The sequence below is a fragment of the Bufo gargarizans genome, chromosome 5 (assembly GCF_014858855.1).
Source record: "Bufo gargarizans isolate SCDJY-AF-19 chromosome 5, ASM1485885v1, whole genome shotgun sequence".
In the NCBI taxonomy this organism is placed as follows: Eukaryota; Metazoa; Chordata; class Amphibia; order Anura; family Bufonidae; genus Bufo; species Bufo gargarizans.
Genome location: NC_058084.1, coordinates 105,427,036 through 105,452,211, shown reverse-complemented (window position 1 = coordinate 105,452,211; position 25,176 = coordinate 105,427,036). Strand labels below are relative to the sequence as shown.

At 44.0% G+C, this 25,176-nt stretch overlaps 1 protein-coding gene across 1 annotated transcript in view; it reads left to right on the top strand.

Annotated features, from left to right (window-relative positions):
• ADHFE1 (alcohol dehydrogenase iron containing 1) overlaps positions 1-25,176 on the top strand; it is a 53,290-nt gene that overhangs the window by 11,514 nt on the left and 16,600 nt on the right. The window contains exons 7-11 of the mRNA XM_044294835.1: positions 3,029-3,225; positions 6,016-6,093; positions 21,117-21,222; positions 21,320-21,472; positions 21,642-21,740. Coding sequence (XP_044150770.1) covers positions 3,029-3,225; positions 6,016-6,093; positions 21,117-21,222; positions 21,320-21,472; positions 21,642-21,740 — 633 coding nt within the window. The remainder of the gene's footprint in view (positions 1-3,028; positions 3,226-6,015; positions 6,094-21,116; positions 21,223-21,319; positions 21,473-21,641; positions 21,741-25,176) is intronic.

The window sequence follows — 25,176 nt, the reverse complement described above, 5'->3', positions numbered from 1 at the left end:
CTTTTAGGACTAGTGTGAAAATCTGATGTAGTTTCAGGTCAAATGTATGCAGAAATATAAAAAAGTCTGAAGAGTTCACAAACTTTGTGGTGATATATATTGAATATTACTTTTCTCATATGTAACCATAAGCCACATGTGCGTTGGAGGATCCATTAGGAGCTTCCTTCACAGATTCTAGAACATTTGATAGAAAAACTCACGCTGTTTGACTGAATACATAAATGGATTCTGTTTAAAATGATCTGAATTCCAGTGTGAGAACATAATGTTCTAGGATTTCGAACAACGCCAAAAATTATTCTCCTTTAGTCTATATTTCAGTCAGCAAACGAATACCTTCCATGTGCATTACACGTTTTTCTCACGCCCATCTATAGAAGTGACTATTCTCGTCCACAATGCAGACCAGAATAGGACTTGTGTTATACTTTGTGCAACGGCCACTCGGATCTGCAAAATCATAGATGTGTTCAAGGCTCCATAGCAATGAAAGAGTCAGTGTGCTATCCGCAAAAATGCTTGTGCATGAAGCCTTAGTAAGTGCATGCAGACAGCATCTATCCCATGTAAAATTAAGGACACAATGATAGAACCAAACATACCCCATTGTAAGTTAAAGAGGTCCATGAGGCGCCAGTGGTGTCTCTCATGTGATGATTCATCCCAGCTTGAGTAGCATTTTATCTGCAAAAACAGAATTGATCACTTAGATGTCAACTCAGCCTAATAGGCAACGCATGAATAGGGTGTAGACAAAGAAAAAAGATACAGCAGCGCTAAGACATATGCAAACATTGAATGCATGGATTATTTTTAATTGCATTACTGCTGTATTTACTGTATGTATAGGTTTGAGGTTCTAATCAAATTGTTCTGATCAGATTGTATGAGCCCATCTGCCTCAACAGGGTGACGTCATCAGATGGGACTCTAGCTTTCTTATGGTGCATTTAGATGCTGCAAGGAGCAGCCGATTACCGGGAAGGAAGCATTCCTTCCTGACAATCGGCTGCTCGTTATGTGGAGGTGAAGTACTGCATTTACATGCAGCGTTCACCTCCACAGTATGATGACGATCGATGGGAGCTGCTATCACTTGTCCCCATACAAAAGCAGAGTACTTTTTAGACAGCATGATGTGCTGCCCGGGAATGATGATTGAGGTGTCCACATCTCACATAATTTCACCCGATGAAAGAGCGTTTTGCTCGTTCATCGGGTGATCTGCGACACCGTTAGATGGAGCATCGGGCCGTGTAAGTCCAGTTTTAAACCTCCAAAATAAATTCAGGGCAGATAGCATCCAGATATATACTGGACAGTATTTTGTACATCTCAGCTTTGCATTCCTTCAGCACAAGAAACTACCATAGAAGAAATAAAGAAAAAGTAAAAAAAAAATATATATTTATATATATATATATATATATATATATATATAAATACAGTACAGACCAAAAGTTTGGACACACCTTCTCATTCAAAGAGTTTTCTTTATTTTCATGACTATGAAAATTGTAGATTCACACTGAAAGCATCAAAACTATGAATTAACACATGTGGAATTATATACATAACAAAAAAGTGTGAAACAACTGAAAATATGTCATATTCTAGGTTCTTCAAAGTAGCCACCTTTTGCTTTGATTACTGCTTTGCACACTCTTGGCATTCTCTTGATGAGCTTCAAGAGGTAGTCACCTGAAATGGTTTTCACTTCACAGGTGTGCCCTGTCAGGTTTAATAAGTGGGATTTCTTGCCTTATAAATGGGGTTGGGACCATCAGTTGCGTTGTGGAGAAGTCAGGTGGATACACAGCTGATAGTCCTACTGAATAGACTGTTAGAATTTGTATTATGGCAAGAAAAAAGCAGCTAAGTAAAGAAAAACGAGTGGCCATCATTACTTGAAGAAATTAAGGTCAGTCAGTTCGAAAAATTGGGAAAACTTTGAAAGTGTCCCCAAGTGCAGTCACAAAAACCATCAAGCGCTACAAAGAAACTGGCTCACATGCGGACCGCCCCAGGAAAGAAAGACCAAGAGTCACCTCTGCTGCGGAGGATAAGTTCATCCGAGTCACCAGCCTCAGAAATCGCAGGTTAACAGCAGCTCAGATTAGAGACCAGGTCAATGCCACACAGAGTTCTAGCAGCAGACACATCTCTAGAACAACTGTTAAGATGAGACTGTGGCAGAAGAGACTTGTTTGGGCTAAAGAACCCAAGAAATGGACATTAGACCAGTGGAAATCTGTGCTTTGGTCTGATGAGTCCAAATTTGAGATCTTTGGTTCCAACGACTGTGTCTTTGTGCGACGCAGAAAAGGTGAACGGATGGACTCTACATGCCTGGTTCCCACCGTGAAGCATGGAGGAGGAGGTGTGATGGTGATTTTGCTGGTGACACTGTTGGGGATTTATTCAAAATTGAAGGCATACTGAACCAGCATGGCTACCACAGCATCTTGCAGAGGCATGCTATTCCATCCGATTTGCGTTTAGTTGGACCATCATTTATTTTTAAACAGGACAATGACCCCAAACACACCTCCAGGCTGTATAAGGGCTATTTGACCATGAAGGAGAGTGATGGGGTGCTGCGCCAGATGACCTGGCCTCCACAGTCACCGGACCTGAACCCAATCGAGATGGTTTGGGGTGAGCTGGCCTGCAGAGTGAAGGCAAAAGGGCCAACAAGTGCTAAGCATCTCTGGGAACTCCTTCAAGACCATTTCAGGTGACTACCTCTTGAAGCTCATCAAGAGAATGCCAAGAGTGTGCAAAGCAATAATCAAAGCAAAAGGTGGCTACTTTGAAAAACCTAGAATATGACATATTTTCAGTTGTTTCACACTTTTTTGCTATGTCTATAATTCCACATGTGTTAATTCATAGTTTTGATGCCTTCAGTGTGAATCTACAATTTTCATAGTCATGAAAATAAAGAAAACTCTTTGAATGAGAAGGTGTGTCCAAACTTTTGGTCTGTACTGTATATATAAACACTGTTCTTATTTGTCTACAGCTTCATAGATGCAATACAGTTTGCAAAAGGTGGATCATTTGATGCCTATGTCGCTGTTGGAGGTGGCTCTGTGATGGACACCTGCAAGGCTGCTAACCTCTATGCATCTAGCCCTAACGCTGACTTTCTGGACTATGTCAATGCCCCTATTGGAAAAGGAAAACCAGTGACTGCAACTCTTAAGCCCCTCATTGCAGGTAAAGAGAAATATTTAACTTTACGGTTTATTGTTATTATTTTGTTACTTTTGTGTTCGAGAAAATGTTCATGGAATCAGAGTATTTTCTTGAAAATTTATAATACTGACGGTTCCAGATACAGACCTTTCATGTGTCTTTTCAGTGGCCAGCAGTGATTAAGGGCACTTTTACGCTGCAGTTTATGCTGCCGGAAGTTTGGCGTAGACTCCATGCCAAAATTCCAGGGACATCCGCGTGGCGTCCACCTCCCATTATCCATCGGTTTAAAGCCACAACTGCGCCAAGAAGGGACATGTCCCTTCTTGGCATTGTGTCTGGATGGATGCAGCTAGAAGCTGTCGGGTGTCCATTCGCAGTTGAGCTCCATCCTGACGGCTAAACAAGTGGGTGCAAGTGGGTCCATGGCATCCAAAGTGAAAAACTGCAGGAGAAACAATGCAAAATCCATCATGTGAACCTAGCCTTACAGTATATCTGGGCTGAACAAAGTGATCTGGTGTGTTAAACTACAGCATGCCTGATCCTTCTTTCCCACGATATCTGCCCTCAGGCATAGTCAGGAGGTGCTCATACACGCAGTTCATCTAATACATATGGGTAGCTTTACGTATACTGGGGGAGATTTATCAAACTGGTGTAAGGTTCGTTTTCCAAAGGAGCTGTGAAAAATGAAAGGTGGAATCTGATTGATTGATGTGGGCAACTAAGCCAGTTCTATCTCCCCCACTGTCTCTATATGTATTGCCCATATGTAGGATTAACCATGGTCACTGTACACTTTCGATACCCATAAACTGAGAAATAAACTTAAAATAGTTATGAGAGCATACCAAATTATAACCTGTTATTAATATAAGAGCAGTGAGATATAGGAATGCTCTGCCAGATGAAACAGACAGATTTTAATGGGGGTCTGAATTTGGACCTTGTAAAGTATACAGACGTGGACAAAATTGTTGGTACCCTTTGGTCAATGAAAGAAAAAGTCACAATGGTCACAGAAATAACTTTAATCTGACAAAAGTAATAATAAATTAAAATTCTATAAATGTTAACCAATGAAAGTCAGACATTGTTTTTCAACCATGCTTCAACAGAATTATGTAAAAAAATAAACTCATGAAACAGGCATGGACAAAAATGATGGTACCCCTAACTAAATATTTTGTTGCGCAACCTTTTGAGGCAATCACTGCAATCAAACGCTTCCTGTAACTGTCAATGAGACATCTGCACCTCTCAGCAGGTATTTTGGCCCACTCCTCATGAGCAAACTGCTCCAGTTGTGTCCGGTTTGAAGGGTGCCTTTTCCAGACTGCATGTTTCAGCTCCTTCCAAAGATGCTCAATAGGATTGAGGTCAGGGCTCATAGAAGGCCACTTTAGAATAGTCCAATTTTTTCCTCTTAGCCATTCTTGGGTGTTTTTAGCGGTGTGTTTTGGGTCATTGTCCTGTTGCAAGACCCATGACCTGCGACTGAGACCAAGCTTTCTGACACTGGCTAGTACATTTCTCTCTAGAATTCCTTGATAGTCTTGAGATTTCATTGTACCCTGCACAGATTCAAGACACCCTGTGCCAGACGCAGCAAAGCAGCCCCAGAACATAACAGAGCCTCCTCCATGTTTCACAGTAGGGACAGTGTTCTTTTCTTGATATGCTTCATTTTTTCGTCTGTGAACATACAGCTGATGTGCCTTGGCAAAAACTTCGATTTTTGTCTCATCTGTCCACAGGACATTCTCCCAGAAGCTTTGTGGCTTGTCAACATGTAGTTTGGCATATTCCAGTCTTGCTTTTTTATGATTCGTTTTCAACAATGGTGTCCTCCTTGGTCGTCTCCCATGTAGTCCACTTTGGCTCAAACAACGACGGATGGTGCGATCTGACACTGATGTTCCTTGAGCATGAAGTTCACCTTGAATCTCTTTAGAAGTCTTTCTAGGCTCTTTTGTTACCATTCGGATTATCCGTCTCTTAGATTTGTCATCAATTTTCCTCCTGCGGCCACGTCCAGGGAGGTTGGCTACAGTCCCATGGATCTTAAACTTATGAATAATATGTGCAACTGTACTCACAGGAACATCTAGTTGCTTGGAGATGGTCTTATAGCCTTTACCTTTAACATGCTTGTCTATAATTTTCTTTCTGATCTCTTGAGACAGCTCTTTCCTTTGCTTCCTCTGGTCCATGTCGAGTGTGGTACACACCATATCACCAAACAACACAGTGATTACCTGGAGCCATATATATAGGCCCAATGGCTGATTACAAGGTTGTAGACACCTGTGATGCTAATTAGTGGACACACCTTGAATTAACATGTCCCTTTGGTCACATTATGTTCTGTGTTTTCTAGGGGTACCATCATTTTTGTCCATGCCTGTTTCATGAGTTTATTTTTTTACATAATTCTGTTGAAGCATGGTTGAAAAACAATGTCTGACTTTCATTGGTTAACATTTATAGAATTTTAATTTATTATTACTTTTGTCAGATTAAAGTTATTTCTGTGACCATTGTGACTTTTTCTTTCATTGACCAAAGGGTACCAACAATTTTGTCCACGTCTGTATATGGTATAGTTACTAGATTACTGGAGAAGTTTAACCCAGAAATCTAATCTGATTTCTGCCATATTTGGGAGGGAGTTTTTTGCCCCTAAGATGAGGAAAATTGGCTTTGGCCTCATGTTTATTGTATTGCTTCCTCTGGATGAACACTGTAGGACGATAGGTTGATCAGGATGGACTTTGTAACTATGGTACTATGTTTCTTTATTAACAGTACCAACAACCTCCGGGACTGGAAGTGAAACCACAGGGATTGCCATCTTTGACTATGAAAAACTTAAAGCCAAAACTGGTAAGAGGAAATTAAATATTCCAAATCAATGCTTTCTTCATATTGATGTGTCTGTCCTGACATGTAGACACAACTCTTCCATTTGGATGTTAACCCTTTGCTTACCACCACAAGACGATATACTGTACTTATCTGTATCTTATCTGTAACCCGATGTATAAAAGAGATCTCTCTGACCGCACCGCGGTCACAGTAAGTAACACGGAGACCAGGCAAAGTATCCATTGCAGTGTAAAGTCACAAAGCCGGAAGGGGTGCGTTCTTCTTGATGTGAGAGAGCCCCCCCTGCTGGCTAAAAAATGTATTGTGACCCTGCAGTTTGTGAATTAACCCCTTCCTTCCATGGCTGTGGCCAGAAGCGGTAAATTAAAGATAAAAAAAAAAGTAAAAATAAATAAATAATAAATACCAAAAAAATTAAGGAAATGTCACCAAGTTAAAACCAGATAGCAACACATATCCTTTTCTTCTAATCTCTTTTTATTTTCCGATTACAGATGTATTTATTCTCTTCTCTGAATATGATTATGGGGGCCAGGGGTGTATCTCTCACGAGGCAAACAAGGCATTTGCCTAGGGCGGCACTTGCCAATGGGGCGTCAAAATGCCTTGTTTGCTTAGTGATAGTTACACAATATGCTAAATATTTTTTTTGCCCCTTGTCCGATCCGATTCTTCACTATGTGAGCGGCATCGCCGGCGCCGCATAGTGAAGGAGTTGAAATACTTACTTCCTCCTCCTCCTGACTTCCTCCCGACCTCCCCTGCCTTTTGTCTCCGCACGTTGCCGTTGTGACGTCACACGGAGGTGGAGTCACGGGCCGGCAACACTAGGGTGAGCCTTATCTCCTCCAAGTGCAGAACTGATCCTGCACACGGTCACCGTGAACACTGAGGCCAGGCCCCGGCCACCAATGCACTGATCCCTGAGCCTGCTGTCTTCAAAAACTGTAAGTACTTAAATTACAGTAATTCACAAAAAATCTATTACTTAGTTGTTTTATGGGGTAAGGGGGGTTGGGACCCGTTGGGTGGTTAGAGGGGGGAGAATTAGGGAGGGGTTAATACTGTACTATCGCTAGCTCTAACAGGAAAGGGTGAAGCCTAAAGAGGAAGGGGTGTGGTTTACAGAGGAAGGGGTTTGGCCTTGACAGGAAGGGGTAGGTCAAATTTATATTAGGGGGGTGCCCGAGTTTAGTCTCGCCTAGGGCAGGACAAAACCAAGATACACCACTGATGGGGGCGGCCATCTTGCTGTTCTTAACAGCATTTAGAAAGCATTATGAATTGCTTTATGGCAGCCCCATGGGCCATAGACACAATGGTCAGGAGGGGACATCACTTACTTCTATGGGAGTTTTTTCTAGGCATGCTCTGTGACCTGTGCAGAGGTCATTGTACTAGAAAAGAATAGATAGGCTTTGACAACCACCTATTGTGAATGGTGGAGCCTGTCTTATCTCTACACAGAGGTGATATCATTACAGGCAGGATTAAAATGACAGATAAGCAGAAAACTACAGTACAGTGTTTTGTACAGACCAAGCCTATTATTAGGCTTAGTGGCCAGTGGGATAACTTTATGGGTTTTGTTTAAACATGGAACATGACAAATTAAAAATAACATCACCAAAAATTCTTAAAAAATATGTTAAACATAAAAACGGGATTTAAACAATAGTTTATTTTCTGATGAGACATTCCCTTTGCTAAAAAAAAAGTACACTCACATACACACATTTTTATAGCAGACTTTGTGTGTGGAAAATATAGAAACTTACGCACCTTTTTGCTTTCATAATTTTTTTTTAAAAATATAGGTATTAGTCTTAGCTACTGTATATGTTGTATGTGGAGGGGAGGGGTTCTAAGTAAAATATGCAAATACACACATTTTTTTCATTTATAAAAAAAAAATTAACAAAAAGCTTAAAATGTCCAAATTTGCCCATAGAGGGTCAACAAAAAAAAGTCACTTTGAAGGAATTTCGAATGTTTTGACGCTGTAATTATCAGCAATTATTATTAGCAGTATGGTGCCTTTGAACTAAAAATAGAAATATAGGCTGTCAAAATCCAAAATGCGTTCTAGTCTTTTGAAGTCTTACAGTGGACCCAGCCAGTAGATAAAGTACACAAATTGCGTCCCTTTTTAGGGCACAAACACATGGAAATGGTTTTGGAAATATTTTGTTTTGAAATCTTTTCTAACCCAAAAAATTTATAAGAAAGGAAAAATCAAAATTTTTTTTTACATTTTTTCGTGTAGGCTCAGAAATTAATTAAGTACCCAAATTTTTCACCCTATAAGACGCCCCGGTCCATAAGACGCACCTAGGTTTTAGAGAACAATAAGAAAAAAATATTTCCATTACACCTCAGGTCAGACCAGCAATCAGACCCCCAAAGTTAATCAGACCTCAGCTTACAGCCCCAATCAGACCCCCAATGTCAAAAAAACTTCAGATCAGACCCATGTCAATCAGACCTCAGATCAGACCTCCAATGCCTCAGTTCAAACCCCAACCTTCAGCCATCTATCAGCCCCCATATGTCAGCCAGCAGCCCCATATATTCAGACATCAGCCCCATATATCAGCCCCTATATGTCAGCCATCAGCCCCATATATCAACCCCTATATGTCAGCCATCAGCCCTCAGCGCAAATAAAATAAAAAAACTCACTCAAAAAGTCATACATACCCCAGAATGGTATCAATGAAAAGTTCAGATCGCCCCTCAAAAAAATGGGCCCCCATACAGCTCCGGAAACATAATTGCAAAAAAGTTATAGGGGTCAAAATATGGCAACAAAAAAATAAAACAGATTTTTTTTCCAACTTTTTAATTTTTAATCAAAACGCAAGAAAAACTATACATATAAGGTATTGCAGGATTCATACTGACCTGTAGAATAAAAGTAACCAGTCAGTTTTATTGCACATCAAACGTCGTAAATAAATAACCTGTAAAATTGTGGTGGAATAGCTTTTATTTGCAATTTCACCCCATTTGGAAAAAAAATTCCCGCTTCCCACTACATAATATGCAATATTAAATGGTAGCGTTGGGAAGTACAACTTGTCCTGCAAAAAACAAGCCCTCATATGGCTATGTGAACACACAAATAAAAAAGTTATGGCTCTGGGAAGGCAGGGAGCGCAAAACGAAAACGAAAAAAAACAAACTCTGGGCCTTAGGCCTCATGCACACGACAGTATTTTTTCACGGTCCGCAAAAACAGGGTCCGTAGGTCCGTGATCGTTTTTTTGTCCGTGTGTCTTCCTTGATTTTTGGAGGATCCACGGTCGTTTTGGTGTCCGCCTGGCCGTGCAGAGCCAAACGGATCCGTCCTGAATTACAATGCAAGTCAATGGGGACGGATCCGTTTGACGTTGACACAATATAGTGCCATTTCAAACGAATCCGTCCCCATTGACTTTCAATGTAAAGTCTGGAGTCCCTTTTATACCATCGGATCAGAGTTTTCTCCAATCCGATGGTATATTTTAACTTGAAGCGTCCCCATCACCATGGGAACGCCTCTATGTTAGAATATACTGTCGGATAGGAGTTAGATCGTGAAAACTCATTTCCGACAGTATATTCTAACACAGAGGTGTTCCCATGGTGATGGAGACGCTTCTAGTTAGAATATACTACAAACTGTGTACATGACTGCCCCCTGCTGCCTGGCAGCACCCGATCTCTTACAGGGGGCCTTGATCAGCACAATTAACCCCTCAGGTGCCGCACCTGAAGGGGTTTATTGTACTATCATATCCCCCTGTAAGAGATCAGGGCTGCCAGGCAGCAGGGGGCAGACCCCCCCCCCTCCCCAGTTTGAATATCATTGGTGGCCAATGCAGCCCCCCCCTCCCTCTATTGTAATAAATCGTTGGTGGCACAGTGTGCGCCCCCCATCGCCCCCCCTTCCTCCCTCTATTGTAATAATTCATTGGTGGCACAGTGTGCGCCCTCCCCCCGCCCCCCCTTCCTCCCTCTATTGTAATAATTCGTTGGTGACACAGTGTGCGCCCACCCGCCCCCCCTTCCTCCCTCTATTGTAATAATTCGTTGGTGGCACAGTGTGCGCCCCCCATCGGCCCCCCCTCTCTCTATAGCATTAACAACATTGGTGGCCAGTGTGCGGCCTCCCATCTCCCTTCCCCCCCCCGATCATTGGTGGCAGTGGAGTTCCGATCGGAGTCCCAGTCTAATCGCTGGGGCTCCGATCGGTAACCATGGCAACCAGAACGCTACTGCAGCCCTGGTTGCCATGGTTACTTAGCAATAGTACAATAGTAGAAGATTCATACTTACCTGCGAGCTGCGATGTCTGTGTCCGGCCGGGAGCTCCTCCTACTGGTTAGTGACAGTTCATTTACTAATGCGGCGCACAGACCTGTCACTTACCAGTAGGTGGAGCTCCCGGCCGGACACGAACATCGCAGCAGCCAGCAGGTAAGTATGAATCTTCTACTATTGTACTATTGCTAAGTAACCATGGCAACCAGGACTGCAGTAGCATCCTGGTTGCCATGGTTACCGATCGGAGCCCCAGCGATTAAACTGGGACTCCGATCGGAACTCCGCTGCCACCAATGATGCGGAGGGGGGGGGGGAGATGGGAGGCCGCACACTGGCCACCAATGTTGTTAATGCTATAGAGGGAGGGGGGCCTATGGGGGGCGCACACTGTGCCACCAACAAATTATTACAATAGAGGGAGTAAGGGGGGGGGCCAGGTGGGCGGGGGGGCGCACACTGTGCCACCAACGAATTATTACAATAGAGGGAGGAAGGGGGGGCGGGGGGGGCGCACACTGTGCCACCAACGAATTATTACAATAGAGGGAGGGAGGGGGGGCGCACTGGCCACCAATAATATTTAAACTGGGGAGGGGGGGGGTATGCCCCCTGCTGCCTGGCAGCCCTGATCTCTTACAGGGGGATATGATAGTACAATTAACCTCTTCAGGTGCCGCACCGGAAGGGGTTAATTGTGCTGATCACGGCCCCCTGTAAGAGATCGGGTGCTGCCAGGCAGCAGGGGGCAGTCTTGTACACAGTTTGTAGTGTATTCTAACTAGAAGCGTCCCCATCACCATGGGAACGCCTCTGTGTTAGAATATACTGTCGGATATGAGTTTTCACGATCTTCGGATCCGTCTGTATGAAAGTAACCTACGGCCACGGATCACGGACACGGATGCCAATCTTGTGTGCATCCGTGTTCTTTCACGGACCCATTGACTTGAATGGGTCCGTGAACCGTTGTCCGTCAAAAAAATAGGACAGGTCATATTTTTTTGACGGACAGGATACACGGATCACGGTCTCGGCTGCAAAACGGTGCATTTTCCGATTTTTCCACGGACCCATTGAAAGTCAATGGGTCCGCGAAAAAAAAACGGAAAACGGCACAACGGCCACGGATGCACACAACGCTCGTGTGCATGAGGCCTTAAGGGGTTAAAAAGCACCTGAGTGATAAACGAAATAAATTGGAAGCTTCATCACTGTTTCCTGATTCAAACATTGTCCCCCCCACAGATCAGTGCCTCCGTTCCTGAGGTAAATTAAGCCAAGCAGTGGCAATGTAGTCTTGCCTGGCCCTCCATTTTCACCCGTGCACTGACGCTTCAGGAATTGGCGCACGTGCAGAATAGCCGTGATGTTTGGCATTCAGTACTATGCAGCCTTAGCAAGCATCAGGGCTATACTGCCAGCGCACATGGCCAGTCAAAATTACATCACCACAGCCGGACCCCGTTACTCATAGATGGGGAGTGTAGCTAAGCACGATAGGGAAAGGAGCTGTTGGTGTGACAAGGTGCAATGGTGATGCCTTTATTGCACAATAGAAAAGGCTTAAAAGGAACCTGTCATCAACTTTATGCTGACCTCACTGAGGGCAACATAAAATAGTGACAGAAATGCTGATGTCAGCGGTGTGTCACTCATGAGCTAAAAGTCAGTGGTTGCCGAGAACCAGCATCATAATCATTGCAGCCCAGGCCTTGAAAAGAGTCAAATCTACTTGAGAAGAGTCCTGGTTATTCCTAATCTCCTGCTCTCCTGCCCACCTGCTAATGATTGGCAGTTCTCTCCTAGAGAAAAAGGGAGAAAACTAGGTAGAAGACTGTCAGCCATCAGCAGGTGGGCAGGAGAGCAGGAAGTCATGAGTAACCAGGACTCTTCTAAGGTGCCAGGACTCTTTTCCAGGCCCGGTCTGCAATGATTGTGATGTTGGTTCTCGGCAACCACTTACTTTTAACTTATAAATGACAGAGCGCTGAACTCAACTCGCCTGTCTCTACTTTATTCTGCCGTTAGTATGGGCAGCATAAAGTTGATGACAAGTTCCCTTTAATTTCTCAGCAATGGAGGCGCTGATCTGCAGGGGGGGACTACAATGTTTGAATTAGGAGACGGTGATTAAGCTGCCAGTTTATTTGGTTGTCCTGATTGCCATTATTTAATTTTTTATGGCGTTCACCAGATGGGTTGGATCACATGTCATTTTTATAGAGCAGGTTGTTACTGACACAGTGTTGCCTAATATGTGCATTTTTAAAATTTTATTTTACACAATAAAACTATTTTTGAAAAAGAAACATGTTTTTGTGTTTCCATTTTCTGAAAGCCATATTTTTTTATTTTTTGGGCTATTGTCTTGGGTAGGACTTATTTTTTGTGGGATGTGATGACGGTTTGATTGGTACTATTTTAGGGTACATATGACTTTTGATTACTGTTTATACCATTTTGTGGGAAGTGCGGTGGGCAAAATTGCAATTCCATCATATTTTATCTTTTTTTTATGGCGTTCACCGTGCGGTAAAAGTACGTGATCCATTTATAGATTAGGTCGTTACAGACGCGGTGATACCAAACATGTTTAGTCTTTTTTATTTTTTACATTTTTAACCAATTATATGTGCATATATAGAAAGAAGTTTTTGTTTTGTTTAGTTTTTTTACTTTTTTACACTTTTTTAACTCAGACCCACTTGGCCTCTACAATACACTGCAGTACACTGTATAGTGTACTGCAGTGAATTGTCATTTACCGTAACCCTGATCAGGCTCAGCTAAACCATTGCAATCCGGATGCCATGGTAACCATCGTGACGCTGCCACAGCAGCGCAGCCGCCCGATGGTGGAGGGAGCTCCCTCCCTCAGTTTATCCTTCAAGCATAGGGCCACTGCCACAGCGGCCCGATAGTTATCCCCTCCATGCAGTGGTCCCTAAGGACCCGATGTCGGACGTTTTAAGCAGAGTGTCAGCTGTATGTTACAGCTAACACTCTGCCCCACTACCGCACTGCAAACCTTGACTTGGGGGGGGGGCGAGGGGGGCTTGTTGCGTCGCCAGCCATCCTGAACGGAAGGGGGGAGGGAGGGCATCAGGCCGCTACTGGTTAGCAGTCCCTAAGGACCATGGCATGGAAGGGGTTATGTCTGCAGTTTGAAGACTGTCAGCTGTATGTTACAGCTGACAGCAGAGGTCGCACTAAATTTTTTCCAGAAGAGTAAAAATACTCCTCTTAACAATTTTAGTATTTTTAGCCAAGGAGGAGTACAAATTTTATGGTAATTCATATATACATATATATATATATAATGCATAGACCCACCTAACGTTATGAGGCTGATATTTGTGCAGGGGAACCATTGCTAGTCTTCCATGCAGAAATAAATGTAGCCAATTTTACATTTATCCAACATCATACACTAAACATAAGACCACTGCTGCCATACACAGCGCCCACCTGACGCTGCCACACACTGCTCCCACCTGATGCTGCCAAACACTGAGCCTACCTGACGCTGACGTACACTGCGCCCACCCGACACTGCCACACACAGCACCCACCTGACGCTGTCACACACTGGGCCGACCTGAATATGCCACACACAGCGCCCACCTGATGCTGCCATACACAGCACCCACCTGACGCTGCCATACACAGCGCTCACCTGATGCTGCCATACACAGCGCCCACCTAATGCTGCCATACACATCACCCACCTGACGCTGCCATACACAGCTCCCACCTGATGCTGCCCTACACAGCGCCCACCTGACACTGCCCTACACAGCGCCCACCTGACACTGCCCTACACAGCGCCCACCTTATGCTGCCCTACACAGTGCCCACCTGTTGCTGCCATACACAGCTCCCACGTGACACTACTATATACATATTATATAAACAGCTCTACCACATGTCAATTACACAGATAGTTTACTATATACACATTACACATGTCCATTACACAGATAGAACTACTGTGTGCATATTACACACAGAAAACTGTACAATAGACTGCTTACACTGACATAGCCCTGCTTTATACACACCTTCCATACATAAAGTACCTCTGCATTCTCCACCAGCACAGTCCTACACAGAGCCTGTGTTCCCCTAACTCCTCCCACACACATGGCTGATTGTGTTTGGCAGGGCAATGGCTATGGGGCCCTACGCCACTGGGGGCCCGGGCCGCCGGCTGAGTTTTTTTTATTTTTTATTAATGTGGCAGCAGCCGGGCAGGATTAGAGATGAGCGCTTCCATTGTGGAAGCGCTCATCTCCATATTCATCTGTATCGCGGGCCTCAGGACAGCGATACAGATGAATGGAGCAGGGGAGAGGCGTCTAGGCCTGTAGCCTATCAGAGGCCGGTGCAGACAGAGCGATGACGTCATTGCGCCGCACGAGCCGTACAGCCCGGGACACAGGCCAGAAGAGGCCTGCATCGCATCGCTGACAGCAGCATGGAGGTAAGTATATCTATGAGTTTATTGTTTTTATTATTTAATTTTATACTATACTGTGGCAAGAAGGGGGGTGGGGGCCCTATATACTGGCACAATATGGGGGGTCGGCACTATGGAGAAGAGAGGAAGCACTATAGCACTATGGGGCCATATATACTGGCACAATATGGAGGGGGCACTATGGGGCCCTATATACTGGCACAATATGGGGGGGACACTATGCAGAAGAGGGGAAGCACTATGGGGCCCTATATACTGGCACAATATTGGGGGGGTCGGCACTATGGAGAAGAGGGGAAGCACTATGGGGCCATATATACTGGCACAATATGGGGGGGCCTATATACTGGCACAATATGGGGGGGCACTATGGAGAAGAGGGGAAGCACTATGGGGCCCTATATATTGGCACAATACGGGGGCACTATGGAGAAGAGGGGAAGCACTATGGGGCACTATATACTGGCACAATACGGGGGCACTATGGAGAAGAGGGAAAGCACTATGGGGGCCCTATATACTGGCACAACATGGGGGGCACTATGGAGAAGAGGGGAAGCACTATGGGGGCCCTATATACTGGCACATTATGGGGGCACTATGGAGAAGAGGGGAAGGAGCACTATGGGGGCATCTACTGGGGGCCCTATATACTGGCATGCATTATAGGTGGGCACTATGGAGAAGTGAGGGACAAGAGCACTATGAGGGCATTATATAGGGGCATTTAATACTGGCACCCATTTTGATGCCACTATGGGGAAGGGAGGAAAGGAGCATTATGGGGGTATCTATGTGGAGCAGTCTATAGGGGCATTTTATAGTGCCACATTATGGAGGGCACTATGGAGATGGGGAAGGAGCACTATGGGGGCATCTTCTGGGGGGACTATATAGGAGTATTTTATACTGGCACAAATTATAAGGTCACTATGGGCACCTAAGCTCAACTGGTGGCACACAGTACGGGTCATTGGAACACATGAGGGCACTCTGGGAACATTGGCTCTACTGGGGGCACTAAGAGGAGGTATTTCTTTTTTTACTGCCACACAACGGGGCATTTTTTGTACTGGTGCACATTATAAGGGGGGGGGGGGTTCTACTGTCACACATTATAAAGAGAATTATTACTATCAGGACATTATGGTGGGCTTTATTACAACTGGGGGACTATGAGAGCATTATTACTTGTGGGACACAACTACTGTTGGGGGCACTGTAGGAGCACTATTACTACTAAATGCACTCTGGCAAAGAAATAATTACTATTGTTGGGACTTTGGGAGCACCATTACTTTGGGGGCACCCTGGCACAGCATCAGCTTAGCACAGTTATTTTTGCAGTATAGTTTTGGGGAGCACAGCTTCTCAGTATTGGGGGTGCATGATGGGATGTTAATTGGAGGATGATGGAAAAGTAGGAAACTATGATGTCTGTCAAACTCTGCAGAGACGTGAGATGGCTGAAAGAAGTTATCACGGTGGTCTGGTCTGAATGGAGAAGATGAGGAAAGAGAACATCTACATCAGAGGAGACGTCACTGCATATAAGAGGTATGGGGCGCTGTATTAAGCTACTTTCACATCTGCGTTAGTGATCCTGGCAGGCTGTTCCAGCTGAGAATTCACTGGATCTGGCACTGCTGGATGCAGACATCACAGAGAAAAATGACTTTTCATATAAAACATAACTTTTACTGTTGTTAGTTAAAATAATACCCCTTCTTAGTATATATATTAGGCTACGTCAAATAATTAGACAAGGCCTTACTTGGACGTATCAGGATAATGTAGTCCGATGTATAGAAAAATTTGCGGCAACTTACAGTTAGATGACTGTGGACCTGGCCAAACGGTAGAAAGAGAGGTGGTGGATAAGGGGAAGGGAACAATATCCCTAATACAACCCTCAATGTACCCCTGCCTACAGGCGGAGCACCCGCCCCGAAAGGGGCGACCCCACCTCTCGGTGGCTAAACCCTCACTGTCGCCTATTGATACCCTGCCTAAACGGATCAATGATGTTCATCCCTTCTTTGGCAATATGTCCCGACGCGTTTCCCCAGACGTAGTCAAGGCTGGTTCATCAGGGGACTCAGGATAGTTGGTAAATTCTTGCAGGTTTCAATAGATAGATGCCCAACTGATAATAGTGGGCAAAGCTCTGATAGTTGCATAGCAGACCTCCTGGTGTAGTAAGGTGCCTCACTGCTGGATGCAGACAGAATGCCCGCCAGCCCCATTAACTATAATGGGGTATGGCAGAGATCCGGCCACAATCTGGGAAAAATGCAGAGAATCAGCGGGACATAAACCGCTGCATGCTGTGCTTTGTGTCCAGTCGATTCCTTGCATTTTCTGCCGGATTAGGTGGCCGGATCGTACTGCCAGAGGTGTGAAAATAGCCTTACCCTGTATGTTTTGTATTGCTGTAAGTAATGTTAGACATGGGGGTGGGGGGCCCAGGCACATTTTTTGCACAGGGACCCTCTGCTGTCTTTGTCCGCCCCTGGCACTATAGTTGACTACAGTATAATCCCTGCACCATGCGGTACAATATACAGAATAATCCATACACCAAGCCATACAATATACAGTATAATCTATACACCATGCCGTACACTACACAGTATAACACCTACACTGTGGGGTTATTGTGTATATTGTACGGCATGGTGTATAGATTATACTGTGTACAGCATGGTGTATAAACTATACTGTATATTGTATGGCATGGGGTATGGATTTTATAATGCATTCTGTACTGCATGGTGTAGGGGTAAGGGTCTATTCACACGTCAGCAATTCTGTTCCGCATTTTGCAGAACGGAATTGCGGACCCATTCATTTCTATGGGGACACACTATGTCCTGCCCGCATCCGCAATTGCGGATCCGCACTTCCGGGTCCGCAATTGCGTTCCCGAAAAAATAGAACATTTCCTATTCTTGTCCGCAATGGCGGACAAGAAAAGGCATTTTCTATATAGTGACGACGATGTGCAGTCCGCAAAATGCGGAACGCACATTGCCGGTGTCCGTGTTTTGTGCGCATCCGCAAAACACACATGGGAGATCCGGTAGGGGGGGGCCCTGATTTTTTTTTTGCTATGGGGCCCAGTCATTTCTAGCTACGCCCCTGTGTAAACGAGCGTTAGTCATCTGAGCAGGCTGATGCATACTGCACTAGTACCCTGACAGACCAGCGCTCGTTTCCATCTGTCTGCTCTGCCTCTGAGCAGCGCAATGAGAGGAGCTCATTTACATTAGGAGCCCAGCTGGGTCTGACTTCTTAAGTGCCTGCACTGGCAGATGGGGCATGGGGGGCTTGCATGCTGAATTCTGGCAGACAGCTTCAGTCACACTGCCCAGTAGGACCCCTGGTGTGCAGGAGAAGAACGGACAGACCAGTTTGAGCGCCAGTGTCGGCAGGGGACCAAGTTGCATGCAGTGTCTGACTGTGGCCCCTGACTGAAAGCAGCAGCTTGAGAGACACCCTGAGGAGCTTGAGGCTGGAGTCATCCCTTCACAGATCAAGGTAGGGGTATCTTTGCAGGGGTATATGGCGGCTCTGGGGTATCTGTGAGGGGTTAATGGCTCTGGGGCATCTGTGCAGGGTTATTGGCTCTGTTAAACCCCCTTACTGGCTAGGCCATTTTCCAGTATTCAGCGCTGCAACGCTGTACTGAAATGAATTTTATATAATTTTTGGGGACAGATAGAGCTTTCTATTGGTGGTATTAATTTTTTACTATAGTAAGGAAAAACTACCGTCAATCTTGAAAAAAAAAAACTTTCCCCATATTAAATTATAAAACAATTATTATTACCCAATTTTTTGGTACAATATAAGAGTCGGGGTTACGTCGGGTAAAAAGACACTAAACATGTGAAGCCTTAAAATTGCGTGCGCGCCCACAAACCTCAAAAAATTACAATACCCAAAATTGGCCATAGGAGACAATTTACAAGCTTTTACCGCTCATCAGTTTAGCGCTGTCAGTGATTGATGGGCCTAAAATTATTGCTCGCACTCCAACGTTTGTGGCGATATGTAATGTGTAAATTTTTTTTTTTACATTTCTTTGTATGTGACTTTTTATTTATTTATTTTTTTACACCTAATGTTATTGCTATCACATAGGGGGGTGACAATCCCCCTATGTGATAGCACAGGGACACTGGCAGGTCCTCTTTATGGAGACATTAGGGGTCTCTAAGACCCCTAATGTCACCTGGGGACCCCCAAAGAAGCTTGTGTGTTGGCTGAAGCTTTTCTATCTTACTGGTGACTGGCCCTGCCCCTCAATTGGGCTTCCGGTTTGGCTCCGCCCCTAGACTGCAAGGGGGTGTGGCCTGTTGGGGGTCATGTGATTGGGCTACTCAGTCAAAAATGCCCGGGGCCTATTTTTTGTCCCAGTCCGGCCCTGCCTGTAACCACAATGTAGTCTGGAGCTGGGTGAGAGAGATGTCAGTGAGGGGCTTCTCAGGATAGGGGAGGGGCTTCATGTGTGCTGGACCTGGCAGCCTCGGATACAGCGCTCCTGACTAGAAAAAGACCATGCGTAAAAATACCCATTAGTCTTTTTCCAGGGAGTAAAATGGCCTGAACAGTCTGCTCTGGACTGCTCTGCCATCCTGGGGAGGGAGACAGTGCGCACTCCCGTGTGTACACAGGAAGAGTTACAGAAAATCCATCAGATGACGGATTCTCTTAACTCAGTGAGAGCAGCCTGCTGTGCATAGGAAGCAGGCTGCAGAATCAAAAACGAAAAAAGATAGATAAATAGAACCCCTCCCCAAAATAAATAAATTTGTGTAATTTTTTTTTTTTTTACAAATGTGTCCAAATCCTTTAACGTGTCCTTGTGCTTTGGGTGAACATTTGATGACATGTCAAAAGTTTTGATCAGTAGGATTCCAAGCTCTGAGACCCCTGCTAATCGTTAGAACGAGGAGGGAGAAGAGCTCAAATGGCATGTAATCTCTCCTCAATGAAGGCAATGGAATTTAGGCGGGCCCATAGACTTTCTACTGAGTCCGTCTCCTATAGTGTGAGAGAGTGCTGAGTTCTATCTCCTGTAGTGTGAGAGAGTGCACTATGTGAGTGCTTCTGTTGGTAACAATAGGTGAGGGTCTCAACATTCATGTCTCCACCAATAAAAATGTTTGACATATCAAAAGTTTTCCCAGGGTACAGAGAGAGTCACTATACTTTCACACAATTTCATTCTATTTAATAGACAACGGTGTAACTAGCAATTTCTAAATCAGTTCATTTAAAAAATATGCCTGCATCCACCTGAAAAAAAGCTGTAAAGTCATGGCCATTAGGGGCCTCACCTCCACCTGATTTGCAGTCCACTGCCTGTTGTCAGGCAAGATCCGTCCCTGGTAACAGAGACCCAGGAGACGGCTTGCCAACTAGCCGAGATCCTGAGCCTAATAAAAGAACTGCTTCTACACAGCTTTTGAAGATAATAGGTGCTTTCTTCGTGTCTTTAAGTGTGACTTTCCCCTCCTTATCTGTTCTGTGAGCTGCAGAGCTGAAATCAAATATAGTGGGAACTTGGAAGTAAAGAAAAGGACATCACAGCAGTACAGTGCTGGCAGAAGGGAGATGCCCCCTGCTTCTGAGTGAAATGCATCTAGCTGAAACAGGGAATTATATGACGGATAAAGACATTAGAGAAGCCCCAAAAAGACCTGTTCCTTGATTGTACAAAGAAGCATAGCCGTTATGCGACTTTTTTTTTTTTTTTTTTTTTTTAACTCAGGTACACTCTAAGATATGCATCACTATTAGAGTGCTGGGGGACGGACTCTCAACACCACTGCCTATCAGCTATTTGAATGGGCTAGGGCTTCTTCAATGTTTATTTCAATTCTTTTACCTGCAACTCATATATAGTAGTCCAAGGGAATGAAACAAAGTTGCAGTCCCCTGCACCTTTACTACTAAGTAGTCAGTATGCAGCTCAATAAACCAAAGTAGACATTGAAGGGGCTGCAGTGTTCGCATGAGCACCAAGGCCTTTTGAAACAACTGATCTGCTCGGGGTGCACAGAGTCAGACCTCCATCAATCAGATGGCCTGAGGATAGGCCATCAATATGCTGATCCCAGAAAATAACTTTAACCTTGTACTGAGGCAGTATAGTTATTGTACAATTTGTATGCAGCCTCATATATGTACTACAAATAAAGTTGTTGTGATTTTTTACTTGTAGGTATTGCATCAAGAGCCATAAAGCCAACTCTGGGACTGATTGACCCAGACCACACGTTACACATGCCAGAAAGAGTGGTTGCCAATAGCGGATTTGATGTATTATGGTGAGAATCTATAGGTCTCTATTACTGTTATTATATTTTTTATTTTTTTTAATTATTTTTATATAATGAACAATGAGACATTTGATATTTATTACAGCCATTCTCTGGAATCCTATACTGCCATACCATATAATATGCGCAGCCCTTGTCCTACCAATCCAATCAACCGCCCAGCCTACCAAGGGAGCAACCCAATTAGTGATGTGTGGGCCATACATGCATTGAGGATTGTCGCTAAGTACTTGAAACGGTAGATTAACATTTGCTAACTTCTATACAAGCTTCTATGGTCACTTAAGCCGCAGTTACTGCAGAAATAGTTCATTGTTTTTTGTATGATATATTCCAGAAAATGCAAACATTTTATTATTTCTATACAGTTAGAATTTAGTAATGTACTTCCATTTTACTGTTAACAGAGCTGTGAAGGACCCAGATGACCGTGAAGCTCGATTCTCGATGCATCTGGCAAGTTCATTTGCTGGAATAGGCTTTGGGAATGCAGGGGTACATCTCTGGTAAGTTTTAGAACCCACGCACTATATCCTGTAACTTTTGTATACTTCCACCGCATCATCTAACAGAAATGTGTTTTCTATTATCAATGAGATCCAGAAAGCCTGTAAATAGCCTTCCCTAAAGGGGCTTACATATAAACTACTTTAATAGACATGTGGGGTTAGGAGAAGAGAGTTAACTAAGCTAGGCCCATGGCTTCATTGCTGGGTAGTTGCTAGGGGTTAGCTGGCTCCACTGTAGTTTTTCAGAAGCTGCTGTGCAGTTAGTCGGTAAGCATTTAGTCAGTAAGCATTGTGTGAAGAAGCTGCTGCTGAAGAAGGAGCAGAAATAGCCTGATACAGAAACATCATCTGAGAAAGACACTGAGCTTTGCAGAAGATCGAGCGACCATTGAAAAGGGAGAGTGCTGGAAATATTTGTCAGAAATGTTAACGCCTGCACTTTGGGCTATAGACTTTCCTGCATATTGACTGAGGCAAAAAACCTCAGGGCCCTCACCATAATTAAGAGGCAAACTGGCCATCTGTTTGAAGGAAAAAAAACTACACCCTGCATTTTGAAGAGAATAGAGATTGAGGGGGATACAGATATATTGAGAAACTGTACACATTAGGCTGTACTGGAGAGATTGTACAGTCTGATTGCAGAAAGAGAGACTAAGAGTGGACTAGTACACTGCCTACTCTTCCCTACACACGGTCTTTGGGAAAATTGCATAAGCCACCCGTAAAGACTGTGCTTAGGTTTACATGCTTGTGTGAACCATCTAGCCAAACCTTTTAGAAAAGTGAACTGTTTGCACTAACATCAACCTCATCGCTGTGTGCGCCAACACCTGCATTGCTACAATACAACATAATGCAGTAGACGGGTTTCGGGTGGCCCCAACGCTACGCTGGGTCCCCTGGACACTGTTGAGGTGTCACCACATGTTGCTGCTCTCCGTAAGGGATGGTAAGGCGTGGTGCACGCCAATGGGAATAAAGTCCAGAGAGTCAGGGTCTGCAGTAAACCAGTGTGCTTCTTTACTGGAGGAATTCAGGTACAAAACAATACAGGTGAGGCATAGGACTGGCTTCTCCAGTCTCCTCCCTGGCAGAAGAAGGGTTTGATGCTGAGGAAAGGCCTGAGCTAGCTGTCCCTCTTTCTCTTCACAAAGGCTGGTGATCCAGGGTCTATGGCAGCGTATCCCCGTCTCAGCATCTTCTTCTGGTCACTCAGTAGTCTGGCAGAGTCTCCTCTTCCAAGCACTGTTGCCTAACTGTAGCACACTAGGGGCTCTGACTGCTCTCCTAATATACAGTTTTTGCTAGAACCTTCTAGTGGAAAGGTGGTGTGGAGAAACTCAGCAAAAACAGATACATTGTTTCAGCTCCCGTCTGGTATAGACTTACATTAGAGCTTCAATGATACTCAATGGCAATGACAATGCAGGTTTTCCAGACAAAAACAAGTTTCCAAGAAAGCTTTACAGAATACTCTTATACTATGCTAGGAAAACTATCCTTCTCAATTGGAAACCTCCTAAAAATCCTACTATGCAACAATGGGTACATTTAATTAATGCGGATCTTGGTTTATATAAGTTCGTATATGAGAAAAGAGGGACCCCTGATCGCTTCATGAAGATATGGGACCCTTGGATTGAAGCCCAGACTCTGGTGTCATAGATGACGGAGTAACTGTTTCGACCAGTGAGGGTGGTGTGAATGTGTGTGTGTATGGGCGGTACTTCTAATTATCCTCAGGTAGAGCTGGATGGGTAATATTTATACTGAACTTGATATCGCTTCTGACCTGCACTTGGGTCATGAGGAGAGGTTATGATTAATCCCATGTATTTGATTTGTACTGGACTCAAAGGATGATTGTCTGTATTGTAATGTTTGTTATGCTTTGTACGAATTGAATAAAATAAAATAAAAAGATACTATAAAAAAAAAAAATAAAGTTTCCAGACATAACAACATAGCTAAAACCAGACATTTAAAAGGTCAGGTTGTCTTCTTTTTGATGGTACAACAAGCCTGTGTTTTTCCCTCCAAAACATGGTCTTCTTTAAACCCTATGGCAGCTGTGGAAAATTACCAGCTTCTCAATCAAAGCCCTAACAGTCTCTCAGTATTCATTAACCCTTTCCACAGGGCCATGTAAATACAGTGACAATTAACAGGATGTATATCACAATATATATATATAATGCAGTAACACAGTAATAAACAGTATAAGTTAACCCGTTCAAGATAAATAATGTAAGTAACTTTGCATAGGGGAAATAGGCAAATGTCCAAAAATTTCAAAGTACTCCTTGCTTCAGGGCACTACAATTGCCTCGAACTGTACTGGGACCTTGCCTTGCACCCCTAAAAACTCACCTACATCAAGGGCACCCTGAACCACCATCAGTGAGGAAAACCCCAAAACCAGGGTGCCGCCCAAGGAAAAACAGGTTTCCCCTTCCATCATTGCACCATTCAGGGAGCGGCAGAGTGAAGGCAGCCACTGTGAGTACAACTAGTCCCATCATTGCCACTGCAACCACTCGTGTCCTCTGCCCTGCTCCCTCTTCCAGGTGCACTGCATATACATTTGCTATCAATGTAAGCATAGTTTTCCAGGGAATAGAGTTCACATGTCATTTATACTCCATAGTAAATGCCGTAAAAAAAAAACACTGAAAAAGAGAAAGAATTAATAAACATAACCAATAAATTATATGTACTCCAAGATGGCGCCATTGAAAAGCACAAGTTGTCCTACAAAAAATACTTCTCAAAAACAAATTATGTCTTAATTTTTTTAAAGTGTATTTCTTGTGCAAAAGTATTGTCATATGGAAAAACTATAAAAAAAAAGGTATCACCATAATCCTATTATCTTGAAGAGTAAAGTAAAATATACTCATTGACAAAAAAATTACACACACAGAAAAAAATATCATTCTGCTACAAACCCGGCATACAGTTATGTCTCAGGCAGATATATAAATCATTACAGGTGTGGTCTGATTAGACAGTGGCTCTTGCCACAATAGGGCATAAAGGTACTTCCCCCACTACTCCATAAAAAGGCTCTCATAGGCTACTTTTGGGTGGTGTACCTCTTGGTGTGAGATCGTTGACAGCTAGACATGCATCTACGACACAGTCGAACACAAGACATTTTGCCCAGTTGACAGATTTTGAGAGGGAGCACATCATTGGATTGAGAGAAACAGGATGGTCATTTGACAAATTGCCTGCCATCTCGGCCGTTCTGAACTAGCTGTTAGAAGGTATGTTTATGTGAGGGCATGAACACATGATGAACAGGCACCCGATGGCCCAGACAGATCACCAGTAGAGCAGCTCCACAGTTTCTTTGTTGACCAACCAGGTGGCATCTTCATTACCCACACCTGTCTCTGTCTGGAACATTTCTCTATTCTGGAGAAAA